This window comes from Leptonotus elevatus, chromosome 11 (genome assembly GCF_054856555.1).
Source record: "Leptonotus elevatus isolate MCC_2025b chromosome 11, RoL_Lele_1.0, whole genome shotgun sequence".
NCBI lineage: Eukaryota > Metazoa > Chordata > Actinopteri > Syngnathiformes > Syngnathidae > Leptonotus > Leptonotus elevatus.
In genome coordinates this window covers 4,006,046-4,015,699 of record NC_141249.1, presented here as the reverse complement: position 1 = coordinate 4,015,699, position 9,654 = coordinate 4,006,046, and the positions used below count along the sequence as shown (strand labels likewise).

The window sequence follows — 9,654 nt, the reverse complement described above, 5'->3', positions numbered from 1 at the left end:
CGTAATACTGAATGAAAGGAGAGCTCAACCATGGCTCATTTACTTCTCCTCAACAGCTGTAAGATTTGTGTAAGGTGTGTTGCTCCTGTGTCTTGTCTTTTTCTTCTGAGCAAGAACACACACTTATTCTGAATTGAATGTCCTTTTGAGCTTTAGAAGAGATCTCAACAAGCTCCAATGTATTTCTCACTTTCCCAAATAGGGTCTCTCTCAGGCAGAGAAATCTCCCAATATAGTAAATATACTGTCATCCGAAGTGATCAGTTCATGCATCTCATACTAAACTCAGACAGAGCAAATAAAGAGTTCAGGACACTATTAGCATTATTCAAATTCTCAGACTGACTTTATTGTAATTGTTAGATTGTGACTCCATGGGCCATAATTAAATAGTGGGACTTGATCTGATTTTTGTTTTGACCTTTTATTTTGCTGACTGCTCTGCACATTTCCTAACTGTTGCACACTTAGTTTAGACCAGTTAAAACCAAGTTTGGTACATATATAGAGACTTGTTTAGTCTGGCATCTCCTGTGTTAGCATTGACTAAGGCAGTAAATTAACTGGGTATCATTTTGGACAGGTTAGAGCTTATTCCGCTTCTGTGTGGTTTATAAGACTCCTAACGTGTCAATCTTTCTGGTTTTCACCTTTACTGATAATAAATCAGTTATACTGTACTTTGACTTGCAGTCTTCTGTCTGATCATTTGTAGTATAACAAGCATTAAAGACAAACAGCCAGCAGTGGTTCGGACGGAATTTATCATAATCCACTCTTTTTTTATTTTTTTTTATTATTATGTAGAATAAATTGCCGAGTGAAGCCGAGCGATGCCGAATGCTCACGTGCGGTAGTGGAGACGAAGCACTGCTCATTTCTATGTCAGAGCAGGTGAATACTTCCGGAGGTACTCTGTACATTCGCGAGTGCATTTGGATTTTTTCACGACAATTTTTATTGACATGGGCCCAAAGAAAGACAGCAGTACCAGTGGTAGAAAAGAAAAACATACAGTGCTATGAACAATAGTGGTTTTAGGAAGGAGCCGTAGTAACTACTTCCGTAAATACTGGCACAAAGACCCCCGTTCAACAACGTGCCTGATGCTAAACAGCATGCATTCATTAACATAGCATTTGTCAATCCACTGAGGCCATCAAATCACAACAAAAAAGGTATGTTTTTTATTGTATAACTAATATAATAAATACATTTATAAAAAAAAATTATATATATATATTTCATCACAAAAGACTCTCAAAAGGCTTCACAGTTGACAAATATTAACGACATCCCCCGATCTCCTCTTGTGGCCATTTTACGATTGGGAACAAGGGATACATGTCAGACAGATTAGTTGAAATTCCTGAAAATATATGTCTAGAAATAGAAAAAGATAATATAACATTGCGATATGTCATTGTTTTTGGGGTACATTTTATGTATTAAAAGTACTGGTTACTAGTGGTGTTGGTGTTTGGTATTGGTGCCTACTCAAGAGTTGAGTACTCATTTTGGTGACGATCTGAAAATATGTGGTATTCGGACATCCCTGTTTTAAGTTTGACATCTACCTGCATATGTTTTGTCATTTATCTTACATTATCTTGCAAAACCAATCAATTAAATGAATGATTATAAAAATGTTGGGTGGGACTTTCAATTTTCATTTTATGATGGTGTTGTTTGTTTTGTTTTGTTTTTTAGGAATGGAAAAAAATCATATTCTGTATCTTTGTTTTATTTTTATATAATTGTATTTTGTATTCATCATGTTAATTTGTATTGCATTCAAGTAGTAATTCAGAGTGAAAAAGCTGAGGGTTGGGACAGGTGCCTTGCTCAAGTGAGCAAGAAACACATGGATTTTCAGTGTCTTGATAATGCACACTGCTTTCACATTTGTAGCATTGTAACATTTGTGAAAAGTTTAATTATGCTTTCCAAGGTAAATGTATTAGTGGGAAATGGAGAAATGATGACAACCATTAGATGTATTAGGACTAAAGGTCAATAGTTGTATTTATATTATGTGCTCTTCACTTAAGCTTAAAATCTTTAAAATTATTTCTGAATTAGATTTTTTCCTTTCAATATTGTGCATTCATTTATTTAAATGGCTTCAAATTGTAAAACTTGTTGCCAACATGTTTGTTAGGGAGACACTGATGGCAATATGTAGATTTTTATTTCCATGAGACATCATTGCTGCCTTATTAGACTATCTTTCAAAAATAGTAACTGCATAGTTGTCTTTTTGGTTTCCATTAAAAGTTGTGAGTATAATATAGTAGGTAGAATAAATCTACCAATAAGGGAGATGAAGAAAGAGAAATGCAATCAAACAAGTCCATTCAGCAAAGTTGAGATAGAGAGAGATAAATGCATTGCCCCCAAGCAGTAGAGAAGACACACATTTTCCCATAAATGTGATCACACTCGCAGGATTTGTTCGGACTGGACTTCCAGTAAATCATGAGGCACAACTGCTGTGCATTCAAGCAACTAACCTTTGAAATGCTAAACTGCAAAAAGCATTCTGCTATGGAAGATGATGGGAGGGGAGTGACGGAGAGAAGACAGGAATGGAACGTGAGCAGTGGCTTTTGGGGGGAGATTTACGATTTATGGGTCCTTGATGCTGTGCTCTGTCAGGTAGGAGTTTGACCTGTGCACAAGGCCAAAGGCTCTCTCTGTCTTGCTGACTTTTTTTCTAACATGAAAGCAGTAGGCTACATGTCATGTTGAAGGATGCTTGCAGCTGCTGTAAGTGAATGGCCAGGTGACAGTACTATAAACAGGTAGACGCTGTTAAAACTACACAACTGAAATACACGTATATTTTTAGATTTATTCTGTGCTGTGTTAATGTATGTTGCCGGTTTTTCTGGAGCCTTTGACTTTTTTCTTTTTCTTTTGCTTGACTACACAGACATCTAGTGGTCAAAATGATAGGTGCATCTGCCGGTAAATGTCAAGATACTGATCCTTACCCTAAAATACAAAGGCTTCTTCCAATGAAAGACACACACATCCCTATATTGTACTTTAAGTCCTTAATACAAAATTGTCAAAGATTTGTCACACTATAGTCCTTTACTAAATAAGATAATGTTGATATAAATTATATTAATTGGGGGATTTAGCCTACTCTTCCTGAAATAGTAGTACATTTACATTTTCTGTAACGATTGAAATGTTCATTAATATGTACACCCCTATTGAACAAATAAATAATTAAACCAAACCCAAATAAAAAGATCAGATTTGACTCATATGTAACCCAATTATATCTGTACTGTAAGGGCAACAGACACATCAGTATGGAGCAACAAATCTTACAATTTCTTACTTCTTCAAAAAAAACACTACTTCGTTTGCTTAATATATGTCTTTCTATTTCGTTCGTTCGTTCATTTGTTCGTTCGTTCGTTCATTCGTTCATTCATTCATTCGTTCATTTGTTCATTCGTTCGTTATTAATTTTGGTGGGTTAAATACTGCAACCCAGTATGAGCTAAAATAATAATAATAATCCATCCATCTTCTTAACCGCTTGCCCTAAGAATAAGAACAAGAACAAGAACAAGAACAAGAACAAGAACAAGAACAAGAACAAGAATAAGAATAAACTTTAACCCAGCAGTTGTAAATGTGTTTTTATTTATTTACATTATTTTATTTGTTTTGTTAGTTTTTAATATAAAAACTCTCCTGTGTTCAAGCCCAAAGAAGAAGGGACAGGACCGTTGCGAGACTCCCGGTTCAAGATGGCGACCACTCTTTACGACAATTTTTACGACAATTAGAACAAACCACTTGGCGACTGCATTGGAGGCTGATTCAAAATGGAGTAAGGTTGTGAAAACATAAACGACTTAATGCGGGTTTTTTTTGTTCCAGTAATCAAATTTGGATGCAATTTATCTTAAACGATCAATGCACAAGAAAATACTTTGCCCTACATAATGACTGAAGACAAGAAGAGTGGCGCTTTAGGCTTCTTTTCGAGTTACGACGATTTGAGCGACAGTAGCGACTCGGACGAGGAGGCTGACCACCGCCGGAGAGATCCCAGACAGAAACCAGAGACAGAAGCGACGAAAAGGGAGCCTAACTCTTCCCAGCAAAAAAGCAAAGCAGAAGCCGGCGAAAATCGTTTGCCTAAACCCGACGAGCTATTTAACTCCGTGTCCAAACCAGCGTTTCTCTACAATCCTCTGAATAAAGAGATTGACTGGGATAATTTAGCGGTTAAACTTCCCGAAGAGGTAATTTTAATTGGTTTTTAATTGGTCGGTGATATCCTAGTTTCTATTGATCAATCAACCAGCATTATCTACTGAATCGAGATCTAGACATAGACAAACGAATGACACAATAATTTACAACCCAAATTCATGTTTGTGTTCCATGAAATGTTTAATTGATAGCGTTTCTCTAGGCTGCACTGCAACCTTTATCTTTGTTTTTCTTCTTTGTTTTTGGTTTCATTTAACGGTCCACTGGTTGTTGTGGTCAGAGCAAAATTGGTTTCAGCCAACGTTGACTAGCGCAAACATCTGTAGTGATGTGCACAAATTATTACATTTAATAAGTAGCATCTCTGATGAGTATGATCTATTTGTTTTATGCTATGTTACTGGATCAATATTGATTCTAATCTGGTCCAGATTATATATGTTCACAGTTGCATGATGATGATTTATATAGCATTTTTGTATAGTATTGATTAGAAGTGTGAATTGCCAAGTACCTTGCGATTCTAATCTGTATCACGATTCATAGGTCACAATTTGATTCAATACCGATTAATCCCGATACAAATCTATAAATCAATTATTGCGATTGAAATTTTGAAAATACTTATCAGTAAACTTGTACATGTACACTGTAAGATTTTTATGAAAATGTGCTTCAGGCTTATAACTGTGAGCCACTGTATTAACAAACAAGTTGCAACCTGTTTCAGGTTTGAACAGCATTAAGATAAAATTTTAAGGCTTAATATTCTTGTTGTTTATTATAATATCCTTCCATGCTTTAAGTGTGAGCCCTAACGCTAATAAGACATTTTGATGAATATTTCCATCAAAAATGTATATTTAAAAATCGATTCGGCTGCATATTGAATAGATACAAGAATTGTGCGCTGTAATACCGCGATATATTGCCGAATGGATTCTTATTTTTAACACCGCTAATATTGATGGTTTCTATAATGGCACTGTGACAGTAATGGTACAGGTAGAGGTTGATTAAGTTGTGTAAGTAAGTACCTGCTTTCCTGTGCTATTTTCAGGCACCTAGAGAGTTTAAGCCATGGATGACAAATGCTGTACCCCCTCCCCAAAGTTATGCAGCAGAGCCTGAGAAGAAGAAGGGACCACCTCCGGGCATGGACATGGCTATAAAGTGGTCCAATGTGTATGAAGACAATGGTGAAGATGCGCCAAATGCTCACAAAGGAAAAGCCCAGTTCCTACCTCCAGAAGAGCAACATGTTGACTCAGGTCAGTACAGCTTGTTATTATAGATGAAAAAAAAAAAAAAGAATAACTACATGTGGCGATATGTTATCATACCTTGAAGTTAACACTAATTGCAGTTTTTTTTACCAAGCAGTTACTTGAGGCAAATTGGACCTTGACATGGAGAGGAAAGGGGCGCAAGCAATTTCCGTCGCTAAACAGAATGATCTTTATTCACCGTTATAAAGAGAAATTGTATTACTATTTTACCGGTAGTCTCTTTTTTTCTTCATTCCACATGTTCACAAAGAAAACAAACACATATTCAAAACAAGTTTTAAACCCAACCCCCAACGCACACATCCATCCACACGCACACAATCACCTTACCACTCACACAAACATTATAAGTATCATCATCATTCTAATCATCATCATTGTCATAATCATCATCACAACAGAAACATAAATTAACAAAAACAATCAACACTAAAATATTTTAAACACAAGTGTTAATGTTGTTTTACTTTAAAAATAAACATTTTACCCAACAATAACATAGTATTTAAAAATGGTGTACATTGCAGTTCTTTAAAAAAAAAAAAAAAAAAAAGCCAAAATAATATTTGTAGGTGTGATTTATAAAAAAAACAACAACAACAACCCAATTGTCTTCAACCAAAGATAAAACATCCTCCAGAACAGGGCGATAAATGGAAATAAATAAAACAAATGCAGTAGGTCCTCCCCACAGAACATAAAGTGGCGATAATTTTCTATTTGCAATTTTAGACAGACTTTTTCTGTTATTGCAGTTATTTAAATTGAAATATTCTTGAATATGAATCAGCTGTGGTATTATAAAGTAGTATTTCCATAAAATTGGAACATTAAATTAATCCACCCCAAAAGGTCTGTGAGGAAAAAGTGAGGCGCCCATAGTGCTTAGGTACCATTTGTTTATTCTTTTGTTTATCTTGAAACAACCATTTATGGCACTTTAATTGTGGAAGACAAACCAATAGTGTACTGCACGATACCCGTACCACATCACCACACTTAATATTCAATGTGGGGATCAAACTTAGTAAGTAAGTCTGGTTAAAATCTTGAGCTACCTAAAAATATGTTCTTTGGCCCAAGACACTCTGTTGCAAAGGAATAGCAAACCACAAAGGCATGTTAAAAAAAAAAAAAAAAACCTAACTAAAATCTCAAAACTTGAATAATTGTGGTTTTGTTAAATATTTTTACAATGATCATTTCAAATTGTGACTATTCCACCAAAACTTTTATCTGCTGATTAGACGAGGAGTCCAAGACATCACCTTCACATTCGTCAACCAAGAAACGTCGGGTGGAGAGCTTCCAGCAAAAGGAGAAGAGGAAGAGAGACATGGGACAAGCCACTTCAGACAAGAGTTTTGTTGAAGAGGAAAAAAGAATCCTCAGACAAAAGGTTGAGTGAAATCCAAAGTTGCTCTAAAATGGAATTGGCTTCATTTTATTTTATTTGATCAACTTTTTGTGTTTCATCAGTAAAGAACATTAGCACAAGGGGCATTTAGATTGCTATCCTTGGACTGGAAAGTGTGTGCGTGGGCAACTGGACTGCTATGTGATGTAATTTATTGTGGTGTGTTTTCTGGCTTCATTTGGGTGCACCTCACTTTTAATACTACTTAAACATTTACATTCACAGTGACTTGAATCAATTCATGTCACTCTAAATAGCTGATTTTTTGTATCACCTTTTCTTGATGCACCAAACAAACATACAAGCTTAAATGAAATTGTTACCAGAGAAGGTAAATATTAATGAGGCTTTGCTATTATGGATCGCAAAAAAAAAAGAAGTATGATCTTGCTATTTTAATATCATGTTCATTAACGTCATCAGCTAACAAGCGTTTGTGTGGAGCTCTGCACCTTTTGTTAAACCGTTGTACTGAACACAGGATTTGTCAATTCTACTGCCACCAATACTACTGCCAACAAAGAGCTGTGTTTTGCTGCTTTTTGCACCAGATGGCACCATTACACCACTCAAAAATGTACTTGTCTATTTTGTACTTGTCTCAGCTCTGATCTCGTTGGATGTGTAATGCAACATTATTTCCTTTTTACAATTAATGCACCCGTGCTCAAGTAAGGAATGTCAACTAAACAGTGGAATGCCATCATTGTTGTGGTGTGCAGATTTACCATTACGTTATTTTTGATAATTACAGTAAAATGCATGCACATTGAAAAATCTAATAAATCTCAGAATTTTCATGACCTAATTTTATTAAAGGGTTCCTTTGTTTTTAATTCATTATAACCACCAAACAACGGAACAGCAAAGTTTCCTTTATATGATGTCATAACTGGATTGCTTTTTCTTGAATTGCAGAATTTTACAAATTGGGCCTCTAGAACTAATTTTTCTTTGGTATTCAGAAAATACATTACAAACATACGTTGCTCTCATTTTGGGAATTTGTTTCACTTTTGAAAAACCTGTGACATTATCAATCTCAAAAAAAAAAATTGCCACACATTTTGTCCCCAGGTGTGTGTTCTGTAAAGTTAATGCAGTACAAAAATAAAACAAAATGTAGTGCACTTTTCCCCCCAATTAAAAACATAAATGTAGGTGTGTTATAAGTATATAACCAGACACCCCCCAATGTGAATTCAAAGCAATATTCCCCCACCTATAATTGATGAAAGAACAGTTTGGTGATCACAGGAATTCTTCCACCCTATCTGTCATCACCGTTAGGCATGAAATTGCGGTAAATGTGCTTCTGATAAGATTCCAGCTTCCAGGTATGAGCCTGGTCTTGTCTGTAATGCGTACCCGCAGACTGATTGTATCAATTTATAGCCATTAAGCCATGATTGCCATGAAGTACTCATCCCACATGCATCTTATCGTTGGGAAAACTCTCAGATATTTGTTTTGAATATCCCATCATAATATAAATGGTCAAATAATATTACATATTGTAGTTTTGGGTGCGCACAAGAAGCTGTGTATGCCATGTAATGCATTGAAACTTGAAATTTGAAAGTAAAGCTTCATGAGCAACCAGTTCAGGGTGTACCCCACCTACTGCCCGAAGCCAGCTGGGATAGGCTCCAGCGACCCTTGTGAGGACAAGCGGTTAAGAAAATTGATGGATGGATGGATAAAGCTTCATGAAGCACTTGCAATATTCTTTAACTCCTCTAGATGGTGCTATTGGTAGAAGAGAAAGGCTAGTGCAACGGAAATGGATTACGTTTCCTTTGCGCCTTTAAACCAAAAGCTCAATCTAGGTCAGTCAAAAGATCACAAGTCATGAAGCTTCATTTTTGTCCATCACTAATTGAAAATGGTGAATTTGAAAATAAGTGCTCTATCATAATTTTGCACACTTGTTAGATGCTTAAATTAACAACTGCTTTATTATTGTACTGTACTTAGGCAGGGATCCTGACATTTGCACTGGTTTGGAACGGCAATGTAACACGTCCCAAAACTTACATTAGAAACTGCTCTCTGTGATGATCCAGAGAAGTTTTTCAAACTGTAGAATGACAAATAATTGTAAATTAAATGGTAAATGTTGATGACAATTGATTTGATTTGAGTCTGCCTAATAGGTTATCGCTTTAATGGGGCATTGTAATTGTTTAGAAATTCGGTACAAGGTAATCATTTGAAAAAATGTATACACAGTTTTAGAGGAAAAGTGTTGTATATTCATATGAATGTTTCCTCCCTTATTAAATCATTGTTGATAATTATTGTGAGAAATAATCATTTTTCAGGATTTTTTTCTGATCGTACATTATGCACAGTTTTAGCATTAACACAGCACTGACAGATTGATTTTTCTTTTTTTACTTAAGTTATACAGGCATGTGATTTTTCCGCTAATTCGCGGAATTCCGCTTTTTTTATCTCCCCCCCAAAAAAAAAATCCGATTTCGTCTCTCTACAGCATTCCGTTTTAGTGTTTCCGCAACTGAAATGAAACCGATCTTGCGATTGGCGGAAGTCTCCGTGTTGACCAATAAGAGCGCTTGTTATAAAGGCATAGGCGTATGCCATTGTTTGTTGACCAATAAACGCGCTTGTTATAAAGGCACAGGAGTATGCCATTGTTCATTTCTCAGACGTTTTTGCCGGGTGTTTAAAGAAATGTCC

The 9,654-nt window shown here is 35.7% G+C and overlaps 1 protein-coding gene across 1 annotated transcript; it reads left to right on the top strand.

The window, feature by feature from the left end:
• Nucleotides 1–3,832: 3,832 nt before the first annotated feature.
• On the top strand, nt 3,833–9,251 carry c11h1orf52 (chromosome 11 C1orf52 homolog). Its single transcript, XM_086090073.1, has 3 exons — nt 3,833–4,274; nt 5,306–5,516; nt 6,782–9,251. The coding sequence occupies exons 1-3, from the start codon at nt 3,972–3,974 to the stop codon at nt 6,940–6,942; spliced, it is 675 nt and encodes a 224-aa protein (XP_085946199.1). The 5' UTR covers nt 3,833–3,971; the 3' UTR covers nt 6,943–9,251.
• Nucleotides 9,252–9,654: the final 403 nt, after the last annotated feature.

Coding starts and splice junctions, on each gene's coding strand:
- c11h1orf52 (XM_086090073.1), top strand. CDS start 3,972: ATGACTGAAGACAAGAAGAGTGGCGCTTTAGGCTTCTTTTCGAGTTAC. Junction 4,275..5,305: donor CGGTTAAACTTCCCGAAGAG/GTAATTTTAATT, acceptor TGCTATTTTCAG/GCACCTAGAGAGTTTAAGCC. Junction 5,517..6,781: donor AGAGCAACATGTTGACTCAG/GTCAGTACAGCT, acceptor TCTGCTGATTAG/ACGAGGAGTCCAAGACATCA.